Source organism: Schistosoma haematobium, chromosome 1 (genome assembly GCF_000699445.3).
Source record: "Schistosoma haematobium chromosome 1, whole genome shotgun sequence".
In the NCBI taxonomy this organism is placed as follows: Eukaryota; Metazoa; Platyhelminthes; class Trematoda; order Strigeidida; family Schistosomatidae; genus Schistosoma; species Schistosoma haematobium.
In genome coordinates, this window is record NC_067196.1 from 59541518 (window position 1) to 59565166 (window position 23649).

General features: G+C 31.4%; 1 protein-coding gene across 1 annotated transcript in view; it reads right to left on the reverse strand.

Moving 5' to 3' along the window:
- Nucleotides 1–13784: 13784 nt before the first annotated feature.
- Nucleotides 13785–23649, reverse strand: part of ADRBK2_1 (Beta-adrenergic receptor kinase 2) — a 32338-nt gene continuing 22473 nt past the window's right edge. Inside the window, exons 13-16 of the mRNA XM_035730479.2 lie at nt 23221–23383; nt 20583–21023; nt 18730–18846; nt 13785–17697 (exon numbers count right to left, since the gene is read on the reverse strand). Coding sequence (XP_035589343.2) covers nt 17239–17697; nt 18730–18846; nt 20583–21023; nt 23221–23383 — 1180 coding nt within the window. The 3' untranslated portion in view covers nt 13785–17238. The remainder of the gene's footprint in view (nt 17698–18729; nt 18847–20582; nt 21024–23220; nt 23384–23649) is intronic.

Here is a 23649-nt window from a genome sequence, read left to right on the forward strand (position 1 = left end):
TTGTTTCTGTACTACTGCTGATATAATGAAAGGGCGTTAGCATTCCCGATGAATATTATTGATTGACAGATTTATATGTTGGCTTATTGTTTTTTTCTTATTATAGGGCGAATATTTCAAAAAAAGTCAAAGATCATGACTACCACAGTCTATTGGAATGATTGTTCTATAATTAGATCAATTTAATTCATCTGATGTATTTTAATTGAGTTCTAATTATAGGACAGTTCATCTTAACTTGCTACCCTCCCAAAAAGGCTCGAAAATGAATTACTAAAGGTGATATTGTCACACCCAAAATATCATTGGAAAATTCAGTATAAATTAAACTTATAAAAGTTTATAATCCAATATTAAAATTTATCAACAAGAAATTTTCATGATTTTAATATTTGAAAACCAATTAGTAGTTGACGTTCTACCATAATATACAGTGATGACATTTGATTTGTTATTTTAATAGTTGAACCTGGGTTCACAAACAACTAAAACTTTATAAAAAAATTTTTCCATTAGAATATTATTAAAACATATAATTACTAAATAGCTTATATTTGTTACCCCTCATGAAGGAGCTAAGGCTGCCCACCAGGGTTCTACATTGAACTCTGTCTTGGACAATCCTTTCCAGTTGTTTCCAATTGATATTCATTCTTTTAATGAACGCTTTCTATTCTCTGCACAATGTGCTTCTTCGTACTCCACTTTTCCATTTCCATTCACGATTCCAACTTACCACACAACTCGTCATTCAGTTTCATCATCACCTCAATTTACATCCTATCCACTTACAACGTCTTCACCTAATTTCCTATTCACATCGAAACTACATCGTTCTCTACCACAGTAGGTCGTTGCTAATCGTTTCTGATCAACGGATCTGGAGTATGTTGTGCAGATGACTGTTTATAGATACCAGTACATTTTTGATGATTGTGATAATTCTCCAGGTTTCAGTTGCGTACAACAGAGCTGTGTTGACATTCGTATTGGAGATTATGACTTTGATGTTGGTTTACAAATAGTTGTGTTGAGTTTCTTTTTTTCTTCATTTGTTGGAATGCGGTAACAGTTTTGCCAGTCCATGCTCAAATGCTTTCTTTTAGTTAATGAAATTGATGCATAGTGACGAATTCCATTCAGTTAGTCGTTCAACGACGATCCATAGTGTGGCGATCTGGTCTGTGCACGAGAGATTCTTACGGAATCCAGCCTGTTGATCCTAAAGTTGAGCATCTACTGAGTCTTTCATCCGATTCAGCAACACTGTTGAAATCGTTTCCTGGTACTGATAGTAATCTGATACCTCTGTAGTTCTCACACCTGCTCAGATCTAAGGCCCATCACCTCCTGACGCGTTGAAGTTAATGCTTCTTTGATCCCTTTCCAGTTATCGTCCATAGTAGTCTTTTTCTTTTAGCTTGGAATCTTTTGCTGAGTGTTATCTTGAATTGGTCGAGTTTGTCAGTATGTCGAAGTAAGACCGTATCAAACCTTTGCATTGATACGTGGGAGAGAATGATAATGATTGGTTGTTTGCTTAGTCAGACTTGTGGATAGTCTGAAAGGCTTTATATGAGTAATATTTTCTCACATCCTTTTTATCATTGATTGTGTTGGATTTTTGTCGGTTTATTGGTGTGGATATATAATTACGTTCTAGTCAGGCTAGTCACGTGTTCTTGATCTGAGTTGTGCTGAAGTCCTATAGAATAGACACTAGGAGGGGATCTATTATAGGTAATTGTCCAAGACAAATTAACGTCCCGTTCGTAAAGGCGAAAAAAACCCAGCGTTATAATAGTTATGCTGTTTGTCCAGTTATCTAGTGCTTCTTTGGCTTCAGTTTCATCTTGGAAATCACCGAGTTGTAATCTGAAGCCATGCCAGCTCCTCTTCTGGTCCTCACGTCTCCCATTGACCTTGTGAATTTTTTACTGATGCAAATATGATCTCTTTGGTTCTCTGTGGTGTAGTCCGGTGAGAACCATATAGCTTTGTGTTTGCCTTTGTGTGGGAATATTGTGCCGCCTATAATCATTTTGTTGAATGCAACGGTATCAACTCTTCGGAAGTTAACATTTTCTATCCAGTTTGGGTCCAGTGTATTTCACGTATTCCGGGCACCTCCAAGTTGTAATTCCGCATTTCCGCAGCTATTTGATTCGTCCTCTCCGTCTTCCGTATTGTTCAGACATTCTATGTACCTCGTGACTTCTGAAGAGTTTCGGTTTTCACCATGAGGCGTCATAATCCTTCTGAATAAATATTCCTCACCACCCAGGATAGAGTTTAAAAGATTAAATTTTTTCATTCTGGTTATTCTTGAAGAGATGAGGTTACTGACTTCATGCTACACTCTCCTCTTTTACCCGGGCTTGGGACTAGTAATAACCGTAGAAGAGCTATAAGCGGAGTTCCGGTTACATTTGACAATTCAAAATATTACTATCGTGTTCATCATACTTATTTTGTTATGACTACATCTTTTTGTCAGTTTGGTTTTACGTATTATTCTTATATTTTACCATTGATTCCTTTATTTCATTATTCCTATAGTCCAAATAGAAAAACAATTTATATAAACACATCCATTAGTTAATTATGACCATTATCACCATTAACATGATTTAATCTACATACAATTGTTATAATTCTACTAACAACAATAATTCACATGTTCTGAACAAATATCTGTCTCTGTAATTATAAAGTCTGATGATGAATTACCGAAAATATGTACTTCTGTACACCGAATTTCCTAGTCATAATTATGGAACTATTCAAATCATTATCAGTTTCACTGAGGTTATGGTTAGATAATATCTGAAACTTAATGACTTGTTTCAAAGGATTTAGTTATAAGGCAATTTTGATTGTGTAGAAAAATTACTGTTTAATATGTTTACTAAATTTTAGGCTCATATTCTTATAGTGTATAATCTACTTTGATTATCATTTGGTCTTGAAATCACACATGCCTACTAGTAATTGTTTAGTGTTTACATTATCACATATTAGTTTCACCTTACATTTTCTATTCCATATCTCTCATCTAAATTATTTATTATACATTATTCACGGCATTTCTATAACAACACGGAATTTGTAGCCAAGATCAAAAAATTATACTGGCTGGGTAGATTTTAATTAGCTGAGCTTAACAATATTATTATTTCACATTGTATTGCTTATTGATTATCAGTTTTTACTGGTGAATTTCGTTTTAAATTCTATAATGTTTTTTATCTAAGTCGGTCACTTATTGAGTCCATTTATTGAATCTGGTATTCAACGATAAAATTTAACGAAGTCGTTTAATAGTATTGTAATGAACGAGAACACAGTCGTGTGCAATCGAAGGTATTTGAAAACAAAATTACTGGATCTCTTAGTAAAATCTGGGAATCATTCAGTAAATAATTCATTTGCAAAATGTCAATAAATCGTCTCAGAATTCACTGTTCATTCGTTTCAACAGCAATCATTATATGTTCTCATTCTCTTTTCTTTGATCTTCGTAACCTTTACTTTCAATTGATGATACATACTATTTATATCTATCGACATCAGTAGCACACACCACAGTATTTGTATTTCCACAAATTTCGCTATACTGCAGACAATTCCCAATGTTAACTAGTAACTTATATCATTTCAATGAGTTATAGTACGTTTTGTTTTACTTATGTCAGTATTTAACATTACAATTTACCCTCATGTCCGATTATTGTTTCCAGTCCTTTCGAATTCATAAACGGAACTATCTGTAATGAACCATACACTTTATTTGACTTGGGGAGTGATCATTTTTTCTGTTCTGATAACGGTCTAATATAAATTCAAAATAATCGGAAACCAACTTGCTACCACTTCACAAATTTATGGGTCGACAATAATAAAAGTAATATATTTGTAATGTCCCTTTGGGTAGAAAAATTTAATTCTCTGAAAATACTTCATTCTCTTTATGCCACTTTTCAAAGAATAAGTAAATAAACATATTAAAGTAACCTAAGTTTAAATAATACAAAAAAACAAGTAAAAAATGTTCAGTAAACGGGTCTAATCAAGTTAACGTAATATTAATTTTTTTAGGATTTTTGTGATACAAATGTGGTTAAAATAGACCAAGCAGGATAGATTTGAATGACCGATGAAGACTAACGGATGTCGTGTCTGATGCGTTGTTGCTGTTTACATTCATCTGTCACTGTCCTGAATGTGACGTTCGGATATTGATCAGTCAAGTTAGGTCTAGTCCTAATCTCAGCAACTTATGGTGACCGAAGAGCTTTGGTCATCCGTCAAGGAGTCTAACTTTAACAAATCAAACACTTTATTGACGACATCTGCTAGAGCACAATAAACATCGGCTTCGCGTTTCATCAAATTTAGACACTGATATCGAATACAAAGCAATGAGAATGATTTACCGAATATCTATGACAGTTTAGTGACCGTCACCTCAAAGCTGAGCAACAAAAATAATTTTAGTAATAAACGGTAAGCGTGAAGTGCATGGTCATTACTTCCCAAGTTAAACATTTAGAATCAAGACTTACACTCGTCATCTCGTTTGCACAATAATATCCGAAGTGTATCTTCCCAATATATGCACCACGTGAAAAAGATATTTCCACTTTCGGGATAACAATTAAAATCTGTAATACCGAAGCAACTACATGACAAAAAGTACGTAAAATAGGTAGTGAAAACAAGTGGTAATTATTAAGCAGTTGCGTCAAAAATTCGAACAACAATATGCATGCAGTTGATATATTATTACGCTGAGCTGGCCTCAATAAACCGGCCGTTGATAAGAATGATTTCTCTTATTATGAAAAACTACTTCAATTGTCTAGCATTCACGGACACTAATTCACTCGACAAGTCACAAAATCACAACATAATTGAACAGGAACGTAATTTTATTTCAGATGAACGAGGATGAATAGAAGTAGGAATCACAATAAGAAAACTGTTAGTATATTTATGATTCTCACGTGAGAAGATTCTAGAGTCTTCTCCAAGTATCCGCTAGCATTGCTCGCTTAGGAAATAACCAATCAACGTGCACTCAACACAATCCTGAACGGAACGTCCTCTAATCCAATCTATATTCCACCAACAGAATTGTACATAAGTTCCAATACATAAAAGCTTGTGTTTATACTTTTATGGGTTTCCTTCACTTAATATTTATCACCATTTAGTCGGAAAAACGTCTCCTCAATAAACATCACCATATGACTGATTATAACAGATGGGTGACATTTCACCCAGTTCATATGTCATATTTCCGAGAATACTTTCATCATTTTTTCAAAATTCTTCCCTCGACATTCTTTGATAATTCAAGTGTAAATTGTCTTAGTTATCGGAGATAGTTACAACAACTTGTTTTTATTGTTGTCCTTGTTATTGTCGTTGTTTTGACATTCAGAATAATCGATGACAAACCTTGTTAATCCAGAGTACAAACAAATCCATGAAAACTGTTACCAAAAACTGTCTTAACTTAGTGCATTAACGAAAGTTAATGAGTAATCATTTTGATCTCTTCTCTATTTCAAAATAATCTCCGTCTCTTTTTAATTAGTTAATTGAATGGTCAACTGTCCATCATATAACACTTTGGAGAAAGAACAATGATGTGATTATGCGAAATATTCTGAAATACACCAGTTTGTTGGGTAACAATATGCGATATAAACGATTATTGTATTCGATATAATGATCAAATAGTGTTAACTGACTGGAGAAATCTGTGCAACTAAACTTGTTTGGCCACGTTGAAACGATATAGTAACTAAGTCAAATGAACTGAGAAGTTTCATTGACTGACGAAAAATACGTATTAGTTTGACCTGGAAAAAACTTATCAATCTGAAGTCAATTCATTCTGACAATTCGAATTAAATGAACAAAATTAGACATGTTTCTATGTTAAAATCTCCTAAAAGTGTGTTTTGTGTGGAAAACATTCATCACACTTGTAACATCGAGTATTTAACCAAATTCGTTATGGTGAATGCTTCAATGTGAGCATAAAATCTTCATTTAAATTATGTTGATAAGAGTTTTTTGATGAAACTAGATCTGAGAGATGACGTTGATCTTTTATAAACTGATTCATTGAAAGTAAACCACACCAGTAAACGATTGTTCTTTCATCGTAGCCTCATACAAAATAGAATACTCAAATCAGGGATGTTTAATCTGTTCCACCTAAGTAACAGATTATTTATCCCATATTTGCATTATATTATAAATCATTACATTGTCGATAACTAGCTACTTTCTCATCATCATCAGTTCTAACAAAGAAACCCGAATTGATTTAATCACAACTTGATCTGCTTTAATTCAGGTTTGAATTTTGAAAAAATTATCTATCTCCTAGATAATCTGTAGCTCGACTACTAGAACGTTTAATGAATCTTTGAAATCTTGATTATGTATTCTTGGTAATTCCGATGAAACATAGAATATAATATTTGACTATATATGATTAGTATCCAGAATGCTATAGTCACTTTATATAAAAGGGAAATTGTGGAACACTTGCATAATGTAGTGTTCATTCACAATTCACTGTACTTGATACTGATTTTTAATAGTTCAGCTAACTGACTATGAGAATAAAGTGTCATTGGAAAAATTAGTATTTAACATACAAAGGCTATTTAATGGCAGTATAATCTTAATTAAAATTCACAAAGAGATAAGCAAGATAACGGGACTAACAAACAATTCATCAAATTAATAAGATTGGCTGAAATGTTAATACTCAGACATAGCTTATGATTAAATATTGCGTAATTATACACAGTTAGATTTTACAACTGTTCAGTTTAAATAAATTTGAAATAGGAAGCTTCATCGCAATACTTTCACTGTTGTAATATATGTGAAGTAAATATGGTTCAGATCTCGCCTACATAATCAATTGATAATATGAATACCCGCGTTTGCTTATCTATCCATATAGTCACTGGATAAAAATAGTCTATTAAAAAAATTACCATCTTAAGAATGAATAATGTTTTATTAATGACGTAATCAACCCCAACCCATAGCATTTTTCATTTAGACTGTAATAGTCAAAATATAAAACACAGAGCAACTTTTCAAGAGCCCAGTGATATTACTTGTCAATTGATTGTATGATAAAAGTATGTACTAATTTTCATCGTACATGTGCATTTTAACTAGACTTTCTGTTAATTTCATATGCCATGTTCCGTCTGATTTAAAATATTTCTGTAAGTTTATTTTGATTGAGAGATGTTTTTTTTCTCTCAACACAGTTTATTGCTAACAATTTTACGAATACCTTAACTTATTTGTAGATAGTAAAAAATTTTAGAATTCCTCTAAACGATGTTAAGATTTATGTAGATAAAAGATACGAAAGTAAACAGTGTAGAACCATGTTCATTTAAATATAACGGCCGAGACTGAGAATCATTTAGTTCTACAACATAAACGGTAATGAAAATATTTAATGCACGAAGAAAGATTTCCAAGTATTTCGTAATTTTTTTAAAGTCCGTTGTAGTTAAGAATGGTTGATGAATATTATTTAATGTAATATTCCATTCGTTTATTGCAGTATATATCGCATATTGTTACCCAACAAACTGGTGTATTTCAGAATATTTCGCATAATCACATCATTGTTCTTTCTCCAAAGTGTTATATGATGGACAGTTGACCATTCAATTAACTAATTAAAAAGAGACGGAGATTATTTTGAAATAGAGAAGAGATCAAAATGATTACTCATTAACTTTCGTTAATGCACTAAGTTAAGACAGTTTTTGGTAACAGTTTTCATGGATTTGTTTGTACTCTGGATTAACAAGGTTTGTCATCGATTATTCTGAATGTCAAAACAACGACAATAACAAGGACAACAATAAAAACAAGTTGTTGTAACTATCTCCGATAACTAAGACAATTTACACTTGAATTATCAAAGAATGTCGAGGGAAGAATTTTGAAAAAATGATGAAAGTATTCTCGGAAATATGACATATGAACTGGGTGAAATGTCACCCATCTGTTATAATCAGTCATATGGTGATGTTTATTGAGGAGACGTTTTTCCGACTAAATGGTGATAAATATTAAGTGAAGGAAACCCATAAAAGTATAAACACAAGCTTTTATGTATTGGAACTTATGTACAATTCTGTTGGTGGAATATAGATTGGATTAGAGGACGTTCCGTTCAGGATTGTGTTGAGTGCACGTTGATTGGTTATTTCCTAAGCGAGCAATGCTAGCGGATACTTGGAGAAGACTCTAGAATCTTCTCACGTGAGAATCATAAATATACTAACAGTTTTCTTATTGTGATTCCTACTTCTATTCATCCTCGTTCATCTGAAATAAAATTACGTTCCTGTTCAATTATGTTGTGATTTTGTGACTTGTCGAGTGAATTAGTGTCCGTGAATGCTAGACAATTGAAGTAGTTTTTCATAATAAGAGAAATCATTATTAACTTATAAGTTACGAATGGAATAAAAAACATTTTACAAATTTTACTGCTAACCTCTGTGCTTCTTTCTTTGCTGATACTATCATAGTACTGAACGCTTTAATTGTTTACATTTCACTTCATATCAATGACCTAATAGAATATTGAAATAATTCATAGTGAATCATCCACTTTTTATTATGGATTATTTCTATTATTTTATAAGATCATCAGTATAAAATGAAACAGATTCTTTTAAATAGTTTACTTGTATGATAGTATCTACTGAGAGAGAAGCAAAATGTACTCATGTATTGAAATATGTCCTTACTTTAGCTAAGTCATTTTCTATTAATTGTTACGGAGTATTTAAACTCCTATTAGCCTTTTTCTTTTATATGGTGAATGTTTAATTATCAAAATATGCCCATTTGTTAATTCCATTATCTGGATAAATCAATCATAAACATAATACAAAAAGATTAATTATATATCACGAGTATGAATATGATTGCAAATGTTTTCTGTGACAATGACATTCTCTGGTTTAACTCATAAACTCACTATATAGACTGAATAGTTGGTTCATAAAAAATTATCTAACTAATAAATTGTAATATGAAACTACTTATTCTTATTATCATAAATCTTTTTTATAGTAGAATAAATCAGATTTAACAGTATATATATATATATCTGAATAGTGATAAAAATGAATGAAAACAATTCGGCATATTAACTAAAATGTTATTTATTGGTATGAATAATCGATATGTATCAAAGGCAAATTGATTCTCATTATGAAATCTTTATCATTAAAATTAATACTTGGATTTTTAAAAAAGTTCTCTTTGAATATATTCACATTGAGTTTATCATTTTATAATATCTCTACTATTATTTATCAGTTAAACAGTCAATCATTAGATGAAATAAACAACAACAACAATAACAACCAACAACAAAAAAACAAGGGATAAACAAATGTTTCGCATTTTCTACTTGAGAAATGTTAAAAGATTTTTTTGTTAAATTATAACGTTATTTATAGATTATATGGATAGATGTGGAAAAATCCTTCAAATTAGTTATATAAATGAGTTAAGTAAACATTAACAGGTATTTCACAAGCAGATTTTTTTTTAAAAAAAAAATCCCTGATTTAAGAACACTCAATGAAATTATTATGTTTATTAATTGTTTAACTTGATTGAATTTTCAAGTTAAATTTGATAAAGTAGTGATTAATAAAAATATAATAAGGGATGCATAAATCAATACTACAGTTCGAAAACACTACTACATTCTAAAGGTCACTTTTGTTTAAACACTCAATACAACATCATAATGAATTAGTTCATACGTTGAAAAAAAACAAGATTGGGGACGACCGTAAACGACCTAAGTATATATTCAGGTATTTCGTTCTCCAAAATGTCTGGGAATAATAACTATACATTCGAACAACTAAATGGATGAACCCGTAATATTATTTGAGATTTTATTTAAAATTAAACCAGTTCAATTGTATTGTGTGAAATAATTTGATAATCTTTTGCACATATTCTGCCATTGTTAGCTCTAACGTAATATATTGAATTAGATAACAGTAGACACTTTTAGATCGCCGTTTTAAAGTAATCCAAATTTATGTGTAAATGTTATCCGGCATTATTAATTTATTCTTTAATTAATCCTCTGTTTAATGTGTAATTTTTATTTAAACAAGTCTAAATTTAATGAAAGTTGGCTCAATGGCCCAATAAAACAGTGATTATGAATTGAATTACGCAAATAATTTAATAGTCTCGGGGTTATCATTTGTGATCTTAATGACAGCTAATGTTTAGGAATTCTATGGAATCAGGTTGTTTTAGTTTACTAAATTGGGTAACTTACTAAGTTATATTATAACCATCATGAGAGAATACTAGTTGAAACTAATTTGACATACAAATAAGAAATTTTAACAACTGTATCGAATAATGGTCAGCTGCTATACATATAGACTGAACAGTTCATAACACCGTAATTCAAAAGGATATACTTATCCTAGTTTGATGTATTAAACTACTCTAGTAATAAGACAAATCATGATTAATCAGTAGATCTAAACAAATGTCCCTATCTATCTATTCTTTCTAATAGCCTCATATCCAGCAATTTCATACTGTCTTGTGACTTTTCAGTAAAATAACACTTATACATAGAAAAATAGTATTGAACATACTAAATCATGACTAGGAATTATGCAAAATATTTATATAAGTTTTTCGGTGGATCAATTACTTCAGTCAACTAAATCTAAACCTGACCTGCCATCAGTATCATTTTCAAACTACCAAGGAATGATTATTGTTTCAAATGTAAATAATAGCTTACTTAATCGTCTTATGTCTTATATATTTCTTAATTTAAAATATGACGATTTGATTCAACAGTATGGAACCTGTCCCCTTTATACTTAAATACAATTATTAAAAATTTATCTTTATTCATTCTGCTAATTGATTAACGTATTTTTATTATAATAGTGATATATGAAAAGGTTTGAGTAAATAGTCTACCGGTAACAGATTACTAAAACTTAAGTCAGTAAATGTGGGAAGTATAATTTAGATATTCACCTTTTCTTACCAAATACAGATAAATGTCCATTTACTAAACGGAGCTCTTGGCGATTGTTGAACCTTATAGTTTTAATCGGATATTAGACGTATGAAATAGTGAGTGCCGGCTTGGTGATCAAATGGTTAATTACTAGTTCCGGAACCTGAAGGTCTTGAGTTGGATCCCCAGTTGGGTCGTGGATAAATCCTATATTAGAACGAATAAGCTGCCCTGAACTTCCTAATTTTCAATGTTTACTTAACTACGATCAATTCGTGATACAAACTATGTTTATCTGTTCTTAAAACAAGTCCTACTGTTAATTGTTCTAGGTTATGATCTGTGAGATTATACATTTCGGGACAAAAATGGGCTGGTGATATTAGAAAACGATCATGCAAAAAATTATATTTCTTTGAAACTACATGAAATGTGGATACTTTGGATTTAATTTCAAAAGCACTATAAGTACATTACAGTTTGAGTTTTGGAACAGAACTATAAAGTTATCCAATACTTGTTCATATTCATTCATAGTACACTTTCCCTAACCAATAAATAAATTAAGTATAACCGGGGTCAGAATGTACTCAGGCATAAATACTGTCCCAATCACAACATATATTTGAAGCATTAATCTCAGGTGTATCGCTGAAACTCTTGAAAAAAAATCCAAAACTACTAAAGGATGGCTATCAGAATAGGACACTTTAAACTGGGGCTAACTTCATTTATTCACCAAGATTTAAATCTGATTTGTACACTAGCTAAAAATAAAGATATGACAGTGTTCCAAACCAATGTTAAGAACAATTCTACCTAGCAAGGAACATTCAACAATAAATCGTTAACTCAAATAAAGAACAAACAAGAAAGATAACTGTTCATCATATTTGCCAATTCCTTCATCGAATTGGTCTTATTTACATTTGAACAGTAGATAATAAATACCAAGGCTCCACTGAATGCAATCCCAATTCCTAAAATAGTCCTATTTTATAACAAACTGGCTTTAGCATAAGAACTATTGGAAATCAAGGCTCGGAGAAAGGTTCTGCTCACTCTCGGGACCTAGACGTTGTCCACACCAAAGACTCCACGTAAGACCAAACTCTAAGATTTCAAGCCCTACCACGACCATGTCTCATTTAAACCGGTTTTAAATTATCAACAAACCTTTTCCATGTTAGTTGATGAAAATTCCCTTAGAAGGGTTTGAGAGACTCACAAAACCAACTTAGTAAGTAATATTTCGACCATAAGCGTGCTGTGCCATTTTAAAATAGTTTTTAGTTATTTCCTTGGTTCACCTGAGTCATATATTAATCATTCATTAACCATATGGCTTTTGTTTACCTCTCTCAATTGTTACCTGTATGCGTTTATTGAAATCTCACTTAAATATCACTTGTCTTTTATTAAATCATTGGTGATTGAATTCCCAGTGGATTTCAGCTGCAAAATTGTTGTGTTGTACTCTTGGCAAAATCTAAAAGTACTACGTCTGATTCTTAGCTAGGTCATGTGCACAACTGAATTGTAAATATTTAATGAAACAATAGTTGTTCAGAGATCCTTTATTCAGTAATTTAATAGTTGCTTCCAGTCGGTGATATAAATTAATACCCATCCTGAAAATACGTTTCAAGAATGAGTTTATTCAACAAATATTGTAAATAATTCATAAATTTGATATATGCAAAGAGCGATTTAATCTTTGAAATGGTTTATATGACAAAATGAAAAGTAATTTATATCAATATGATGACACAATGCGAGTAACTTGTGTGAACAAACAAGTAAACATTTTGATTAGATTCGGTTCAATGCTATAATGGACATTATAACCATAGGATAAATCGAAACATAAGACTGTCATATAATTGAATTTTATTTCCTATAAAATAATAAGACAACTTGGAAGTTTAAACAAAGTGATGGACGAAATTACAGTCAGTCAAATACAACGTATAATCTGGCATATGTGCGCATCGGTTCAAGTTGTAGATAATTAGAACAAGACACTTGCAAATAACATATTTCGAAGCTAGCACACAATATATAATTTCTGACACTATGTTAGATTTTAATACATATATGGATTTCGGATAGCACTGAGACATATTAGATTGTTTTTAAAACAATTAGTTCCTTTAATAAAGTTCGATGATGTAATGAGAAAACGAAGGTTGTCAGAATTATGTGATATATTTGCGTAACACATGAGTTTATAAACACCTAGTGTTTATGACTAAGTAGTAAATGTATTTCTCAGGATTTACGAAACCATTACACTTGTGATTGGTCGAACAGCTCTGATAAACACGTAGGTGCAGATAACCCTTACGGAATTTAAAACAACAAAAATAAGTTTTTGCTTTTCTGGAATCGTCAACCTAGAAATCCAAAGAAACCGACACCACTATCGGAAGAAAACTTTAAGGAACTTATGAAATTTGGGGATGAAGAGTGACGATAAATGAAATCTCGATTATTTTTTACAGCCTTTAATTATACCGAAGCTCTTGCAAAACTACACTCGCCAATCACAAATTTTATCTTCCTCAGTACCAGTTCTAAATGTATGTGACAAATGTCTCACCAGTTGTTAAGAAACCATATGTTCAATCCCAGCTGTGAGATCTGTTAAGGTCTCCTCTATGACCTAAACGATAAAACGTATAGAACCTACATTTGGTTTATAATTACATGAACCAAGGTATTTATTTAGAAATTAGTAATTTCTTTTAATTTCACTTTCATTACAGTGTTCTCCATAATTAGACTGTTTTAGTAGTTAATTGACAGTATATTTTTCGATTTTTAGTTCCAATTTTTCCTATTATACTACCGAATTCTAACACAACTCCTTGTTTTATGTACTAATGTTTGTACTATTCAGTTATCAGGTGTCAGTGGCAATCCTACAGTAATTTCCTATTACTTTTTTCACACAAGTAAGATAAGCTTCCTTAAATGACTCGAGTCTTTCGTGAAGTGTTTATTTTCTTACTAACTGTACAACTCTTTGCAACCTTATTTCTTTGAAATATCGTTTAATTTGTGTAGTGTACTCTTGATACTCAAAACTATCTGAATTTATATGCAGTAAATAAATATTACACCAATTTCCCGATCCAACTTATGAACCATGCAAATGAAACCAAATGTGCAAAAGTTTATACTGGCAACTGTGAACCAGGATGAAGTATTTTATTTATTTCGTCTTTCTATACCTCAGTCAAGAAGCTGAATCAAAAACTGTCAGTGTATTTAGAGTGATGGCTAAACATCTAATATTTCTTGAGAGAGATTAGAGAAAATATTTTACGGGAATTTAAGGTGATGTATGCGTTCTTAAGAACTAGAAATATTGATATTTTCAAACGAACAGGTTACTATTTATCAGTGAGATAACATAATAAATTTAATTCAAGCACAAGAACTCAATCTGCATGCATGTACCAATCTAATCAATATAGTTTAATCGAGGAAAAATAACGATATTACAGTTAAATAAATATATTGCGTAAGATCGCCTTCCATATGTACGCTAAGATGTTTTCATCACTGAACATCTCATCAAGTGATTTACTTTTAAGTCATTTTCTTTACGAACCATTATTTTCACACATGTTAGTGAATTAAAATTAACATCATGAAGACACATTAATATAACTTAAAATAAGAACCTAAGAAAAATAGAAAGTATACTGATTAAGAAACTGTAATGATATACACAGACACAAAAAATCGACTGTTATTTATATTTCACAAATTCATAATCATATAAACATGATTGTCATAAAGTAATCTAATATTCTATAATATCATTTTAAAAGTATGTAAATAAGAGAAATTTTAGAATAAGTGAAGTAAAACAAATGATTAATATTTAACATATAACTAACTCAATAAGAATCAATATATTGCTTCATTTCGTTATTTACTCTTCTATACTCTTATATATTTTATAAACAACTGAGAAACTTAAACAAGACAAAAAGGTGAATTGAAAAGTAAATCAACAAGTACAACTACAATACAACGACGAAAACAATTAAAACAATGAATTCAATGCAATCTTACTTATTCTTTCATTCATTTATATAATTCAATCACAAACACAATAAAAATTCAATTAATATAAATACAGATAGAAATGATTATGTCTATAACTTGTCAAATCAATTTTACATCATCATTATCTATAAGAGTAAAAATAAAATTCATCACATTTACTTAACACAATGAGTTCTGTTGTTACTATATTAATTCATACTTTATTATCAACATAATATTAAGAAACACTAAACCATGACTTTTGTTAATTGAGGAAAAGATAAATAGAACAGACAGTAATAGTAATTGTAGTAATAACAAGACTGGTAATAATAATCTATGATTTTAAAAAAGAAACAGAAATAATTTGGGCTATGTATACATGTATTCCAAAAATGAATTTTAAAAAATGTATGTTAGTTGCCAATATCTAGAGAGAGAACAAAAACTGGACAATGACAGAACAACAAATTAATAATAAGTATAGTGAACACAAGAAAGGAGATACAATAAATGCAAAAACTAACCAAGTTAGGAGAAAAGAAATGCAAAATGTATATTATGTGGCTAAGAAGTGAAGAAAACAAACAAACTGAAGTAAAACCATTATTTATTCCCATTTGTATGTGTATAAATGTGTAGATTTGTAACTGTATCTAAGTGCATGTCTGGTAGGTTAAATAGGTATGCGCAAAGTAAAATATATACATGAGTTGAAAAGAAAAGAAATCCATGTGTTCTTCATTCTACCATGCCCTAATCATAACTATTCTATATTTATTACAAATTTTATCCACTAACAAATAGTGCAAACACTACCTATTTCTATTGCTAACCACTATAAACATTGCACAATATAACATGACAAGTATGCTGACATGTACATTTTTAACAAAAATACAATCAACATACATTCTTAAAATGCAAACATTTTCAAATATAATTGAAGTGAAAAAGTCAAGTATAATGTAATAGTCAGACAATCGAAATCCTTTTTCTCTCCTTATTTCTTAAAAATTAGATAAGCTTTATTATAATGCAATCAATGTAACCAGTATTACGTTAAGGAAATTACATGTCAATTAAAAAGTATAGGATAAATGAACGAGTGTACAAAGATGATAATAATAACAAAAACAACTCTAACTGAAACTTACAAAGGTAATAATATTGGAAATCGTAGTTATAGTGATAATGTTAACGCAATCAGATAACTAATAACACATTCAATGTCTCTTTGTATGATCTTATGTAATAATAACAAATCATGTAGATTAACAGATGCCATACACAACAACAGTAATAATATAACTGAAATGATAAGAAGTTAAAAAATGACAGTTTATTAACCAGATTTGGACTTGACGAATCAAGTAAAAAACACTCTTTGAGTGAGAGGAAACAAACTTCCGGCGCAGTCACTGAGATGCGGAACAAACAGACAAAAATGCAACAAAAAACAAAACAATTAGAAAAATTTTAAAAAAACGAATTAATCAATCATATATTGCACACAAAGAATATGAAGAGGGGCAAATCGAGGAAATAATGAATAATTAGATTCTACGAATCTCAAAACTAATTAAAAACAACTAATAATATGAATAAACAAGATTGTTCAGAAAAGTCGACATAACACAGTGTAATACACAATAACTTTATACACAAAATAAATGAGCATAATATTTTCTTGACATGATGAAACCACAGAATTCAGGTTTATATTATCAGAAATGGGCTATTCCAAACTTAAGTACAGACAGAGTAAACGGAATTTCATGCTTCTAATTAAAAGCAAGAATGAACAAAAATGTATACAGTATGACATTAGAAATGGAGGTTGAACAACTATCTCGTACAATATAATTTGATACAATTACTATAAACACACGGGGATTATAACGACCATCTCGAAGCTTAAATGGAATGCAATTTTCAATTAGAAAGCTGCCATCCTCCAAATCTTTTTTCATAAACTGTAGATAGATGACTAGCATCGAAAGATCAAGACTGTTAGTGAATCAATAACTATACTCTGATAATAATAAACACAAATTAAAATGACCAGTAGAAATTCAAGATGACTTATTATTATTGAAATCACTACCAACACCACCATCTGGTGGATTAATATCTTGATTTACATCTGTCTCAACAGCTTGATCACCAGACTTGGAACCTGTGACTGAATCTAAAGATGACCCTTGACCCCTATGGTTTGTGAGTGGATAGGAAGGCATTGATGCCTGATGACTTAGGCGAGGACGGGGATGTGTAGAACTTTGTGGAGGTGAGTGTGACTTCTGTGATGGACGACTTGTAGAAGTGAGAGGCTGTACAGAACCGCTAGTAGTAACAGTTAAAATAGATGACGTTATAACAGTAGTAGAAGGAGGATGAGTGTCCGTGTTTGACATAGGATCGAGAACACCATACATTTTATGGGCTTTTTTGTTCATATGTGCCATCAATTCACATGAAATTCGATAGCCTTCTAATATTTCTTCTTTCCATTGTGTAATCATGATTTTGTCCTGAAATAACAGAAAAATCCTCATACTACTAGTAATTATAGTACATATAAGATAAAACGTTAACTAAGGTATTTAGCAAAGTGAAAGCACCTGCAGAAATATGTATACACAATGTCATACGTGATTCCCTACAGCAACAAGAATCCTTTACAAAACGCATATGGAGCTCATCTTTAGTCATTTCGAATAATGTGGTCCACAAATCTGAGCTTTTCAGATAATGGTTTACTCTGACGACACCTAGACATCTAACTGAATGGTTCTCAATAGAGAAATCATGCATAATACAAAACTACGGATGTAAAATATGTCCAGGTGAACTGCAAGATTTGTGAATATCCTGCAAAACAAGTTGTTGACAATATTTTGTTAGATAAAGTCATACATTCTATGAGAAATATTTCAACTGGTGTAAATAAATAAAAACAAAAATGGTAGATATCCAAACGAAAGTACAAAAAGTATGTTAACCGATTATATATTTGTGGCTTAAACATCGAGAAAAAACACATGGAAGACATCAAAAAGCTCAAACTGTGATTCCTTCAAGTTCAATTCATGAAGTTATTAGCTGTTGATTTGAGTAGTACGGTAATAGGCGCAAACTACTTTGATGGGGTCGGTGCGATAACCACGATTAGAGCTTGGAAATAGTTGGTAATACGGTTTAGAAGACTACAGTGGAGTACGTGCATCTACTATTTATCTTCCCAGAAGATTTTGTCACACTTTCACATTATGAAATCGTTGCTTATTTTCCAACCGTGTCTCCACGTTCATTCTTTCTCAGTATAATTGACATTACTACCATCCAAAGTCTTTTGATTTTCATTTAGTTAATTCCATCTGATTGTGATGAAATGAAGCACCAGTTTGGAGTAATGTACATTTGTGTCAAGTCCTACGTTGAATGATTGACTGACTTAAAGTCTGGATGGCACAACAATGACGAGTCAGCGCATACTTAAGAAATTTGACTATGCATCTTCAGTCAAATGTACAAAAACAACTCAGAGAAAAAATGAAGCTTACATTTGAAGTTATGTACAATCGCGTATCATTTTTCAGTTTAATTGAAATACAATTATCCATTTTACACACACGAGAAAACTCTGGAGAAATTTCTTTGATATCAAGCATTGATATAAGCTAAAACAGAAAATATTTAACAAGACAGGTGGAAAGAAAAAATATGATTTTTTATTATTACTCGTTTTAGTTATTATTCAGTGTCTTAAAGTATAGCAACGATGAGAATCCATAAATACATTAAACTATTATCATTCGAAAAAAACAGTCTGCGATAAACAGAGATGAATGGTGACTAGAAGTGGAATCCAAGATGCAGCGTTTCGTCCTGTCTGGGATTCGTCGTCTGAGTTTGCCTGCTTCCCAGAGCTGATGTTCAATCCGGGACTTGAAACCAGTACCTTTCGCTTTAAACGTTATCCACTTAGCTACTGAGTCCAGATGACCACTACCTTGTAAAATGGAGTGAAATTTAATCCATTTTATATTGGTTGCCTGAATCTTGCCAATCACATTTAAGAATGAAATTAATCAGTCTCGTATTGGTACGTGTGCCAGTAAGAGACTGATCACTTGCAGTCCTAAACATCAATGAGAAATTTCAAACAACCAATTCAACATGAATCAATCTATGATAAACCTATGAAGTCAGAATTAATTAAACAACGCAACCTTCAAGAGAACAACACAATTTAATCATATTTTCAAGTCCGAAACTCGAATGACATTTATCCACTCTTTTAAACGAAAAAGCACAAATTGAGTAAGTAAAAATAACTGAGTGTTATGGTACCTAACGAAGAACAAAGACCTACCTAACTCCAAATTTGATCAACCCACTGTTAAATCAAAAGTTATGTGAAACCCCACACTATCTTCTTTCGGAAGATAAGTTAATTATCTAAGACTAATATTTTTACATATAAATTACTAAATAAATATCATGACTGCGATCTGGATCATCATGAATAAGTATTGAACAATTCATCAGTAGCAAATAATATAAAACACAGAAATTAGTGTAATTCATTTATCATGCACAGGTGTATGTAATCAATCTTCTGTTAGACTGTGTGTGAGCTGATGATAGTATTTAAGTACCCAAACCAACGTAACCGGGTCGAGGTTTGAACCTACAACTCCCTGGTTTAAAACCGAGTGTATTAATTACTAAATCACTGCTCTTCCCAATATTTTGACACTTCATGCTTTAGGTACACATTCCATATTAGTTTGAGGTTGACAATATATAAATGTTCCCGTAAGTAATATGGTTCTCAGAAAAACTAATTATGATTCTTAGTTAGATAGTATGATTTGACTTTAGACAGCTCAAATACACTCATCATCATACACCATCACGGATTCCCATAATAAATATTTTGAGCCCTAATAACCGGTATTTGTCATGAACTATAAAGCACTTTAGTTGCCATTCCTATGTCAAAGAACATTTCCTAATAATTTGTGAGTAAAATAAACATTATTAACCTATGAAAATAATCACTTGACCAAATTATCTTAAAAATTGGAACAGTTATGAGAAAGAGGTTATTCTTAATTGTTTAATGATACAATATGCATCTTCTAGTTAAACCAGGCATAATTTGAAAACATATACTTTCCAACAAACCAAATGAAATGAAACATTGGAAAACCACAAAGCGTACATCAAAAGCATAATCATAAACATGCCACCTGCTGTAGAAAAACTAACAAAAATACCATTCGCTCAAAGATTTTAAGCTAAAAATGCATTGGTAATGACTGATGTAGATATATGAGCACACAGAAAATTGAAATACATTGACATAAAGAAAAAAATTAGCCAAACTTAAAACGTAAGCCACACTTACATCAACACCTTTCTTGAGAATTAAACCATCTCTAGACTTGTTATATATCTCAATACGGTTGGGAAATAAACGCAGATGTTTACGTTGCCATGTTTGCAAAAATGGTCCGCCAAGTTTCAGAACGTCACCCTCAACAATGCAGTCAGAGGCTACCCCATCAACAGTCATATTGTCAGAAAGATTTCCACCCGATCCGCTATTTGAAACTCCTACATTCCCAATGTTTAATAAATTTCCAGTACTTGAAGTAACTCCAGATAAGCCACTACTTGAAACATCAGCAGTTTGTGTAGAACGTTGTCGTGCACGAGCTTTTTTATTATCTACTTTATCTGCCTCTTGATTTACAAAATCAAACACAGTTTCAGCTATTTCTAACTGCCAACGTTCAGACACAACAAGTGAAAAGTTCTGATACAATGATTGATCAGCTTCTGTGAGCTAAATATTTCAATTATTTAGAAAATTAAGAATATTTTATAAAACTAAATTTAAAAAATAAAAATCTTAATGCAATTTTAGAAACATTTGCTACATATTTTGAAAAATATGTAACAGATATAGTTTTTTTTTTTTAAAATAACATTCATTACCGATGTTTACTGGCTTGGTAATTTCGAATGAATTGAGCAATGGGTAGATTGTTAATAACAGAAATAATAACAATAATAATATGTTTCTAAAATCCCAAATATACCATTATTTCTATTACTAGAAATCGTTCTATTTAAATATGTAAGTTGTTAACAACCATTCGTGAAAAATATAGTAAATATTTTGAAAATGATTAAATCATAATAATCTGAAACTAAGTCTAAACTATTTAGAACAGTTTAATCTTCAAAAAAATTTTTTATCTATTTCATTTTTAAACGAATTGTGGTATTAAAATTTTCACTGCAAACAGAATAGGAAGAAAGTGAGATTTGTTACATAAACTTTCAGATACAGTATGTTTACAATCAATTGAGTGATGGAATTGCTTAATATTTTGGTATTTGCTATTGAAAAACCATTAATCCAAACAAATTAAGTAAGAACGCTAAAACTGTAGATGAAGATTTATTTGAGATTAAAAATAAGTAGAAATAATATCGAAATACACTAGTTTTGTAGTGAAAAAGAACACGAGTGGGGACAACCGAATATATTTGATACAAAATTACAGAGCATCTCACTGAAATCTGAGAACCATATAGTAAATAGTTAATTTGCAAAATATTAATCCACGTTAGATGGTGGTTGGAGGTAGTCAACAGGAAACCCTGGACCCGGGTTTCGTGCTACTTGGCACTCGTCAGCAAGGTGTACCTGTAATCTTGAGGGAACTGGTGCTCCCTGGCGGATTCGATCTCGTGTCACCCAGCTTCACAGTCAGAGACGTTACCACTGAGCTATCCGAGCCGTGACTAACCTCCTGTAGGACTGAGCTCAGTGGTAACGTCTCTGACTGTGAAGCTGGGTGACACGAGATCGAATCCGCCAGGGAGCACTAGTTCCCTCAAGATTACAGGTACACCTTGGTGACGAGTGCCAAGTAGCACGAAACCCGGGTCCAGGGTTTCCTGTTGACTACCTCCAACCACCATCTAATCTCAATACATAGTGCCCGCAGTGTCGAGTCACCTAGACTGGTGGCCACATTGCAACATGATCGATAGCATTCGATCTGCACTAATAAGGACTAGACAAGCATGAGATTGATCACCACCCAGTGATCAATCAATTGTGATTATTAATCCACGTCTCAAACTTGACTGTTCCTTTTGCAACTACCAGTCCATTGTCTCAGATTTCATTGTTCATACATTTTCATACCAATTGCGTTCCGTTCCCGTTCTTTCCTTATCGATCTTCTACTGAAATACATTCTATGCCTGACCACTGCTATATACTACTTATGTGTGTATATGTAACGCACACCTCAATTTAAATGAAATTTACACTGTTTAATGGCCAGATTTGTATGCATTAAACTAAACAGTACTAAATATTAATTAATGAATAATTTACCAAACAAACGTTAATATAAAATATCATAAAAGTTACCATCTACAACCTACAGATATAACTAATATGAGTGTGTCGTTTCAGTGTTTTTCTAATATGATTGTCTTTCTTAAAAATATGAATGAATATCATAGAAAATTGAAAAACAAAATTCATATCATTCATCACCAATGTTCCAGCTAATGAAGTCTACCTACCATATCAGGTAAGAAGTGAACGATAACATAAACGAACTATTCAAGGCAGGAAATTGATAAAAATATGTCCTTTAAGAACTATCAGGAAAATCAAGTTCTGATCCAGTATAATTCACCCTGACAATCAACTTTGCTATAACTAGAACATAAACAATTTTCTCAATCAAGATGTATTTTGTATGGTAAAGTTGAATAAATATTGCTTCAAAATAACTAACGGAAAATTCTTTGCAATAATAAGATTACTAAAGGGAGATAGATATCAACAAAGTAACACACATTTCGTCGCTATCCCCATTAGTTTTAAATAACCTGTTTATGAGCTTTAGGACAAATATTTTGTCTCTGTCAACGCTCATTGGAGTGGCTTCAAAAACGAAACCTCTCAACCAAATTTTGACCTTCACATTCATTGATTGAACACCTCTTACCTTAATACCTTTAGTATCTTCCTCATCAAAAGAGCCTATGTCAAAAGCATCTGCAGCGTTTACTTCTCCCCGAGGTGGAATTAAAGGTGGTGGGTACTTTTGCAGATAAACCTGCTGCCAATCAATTCCTTTGAAAAATGGATGTTCTCGAACTTCAAGAGATCTAAAATCGATTTAGATGAGAAAGTAAAACAGATATATTTATGGAATTAAGCATATAATTAAGAAACACATTATTAGGATATGCTTAGCACAACCGCCAGAAAGGAACACAAATGGATTAAAATCAAACTGAAAATGCAAGTTACACACACAAGAATAATGATTATCAGTTGTTAATTGATAAGGAAACTGATAAATTTGGAAATAGTTCTTTCAAATATTTTAGAAAACTAGTGATTTATATTAATCATTAAAGTGGTTACCCAA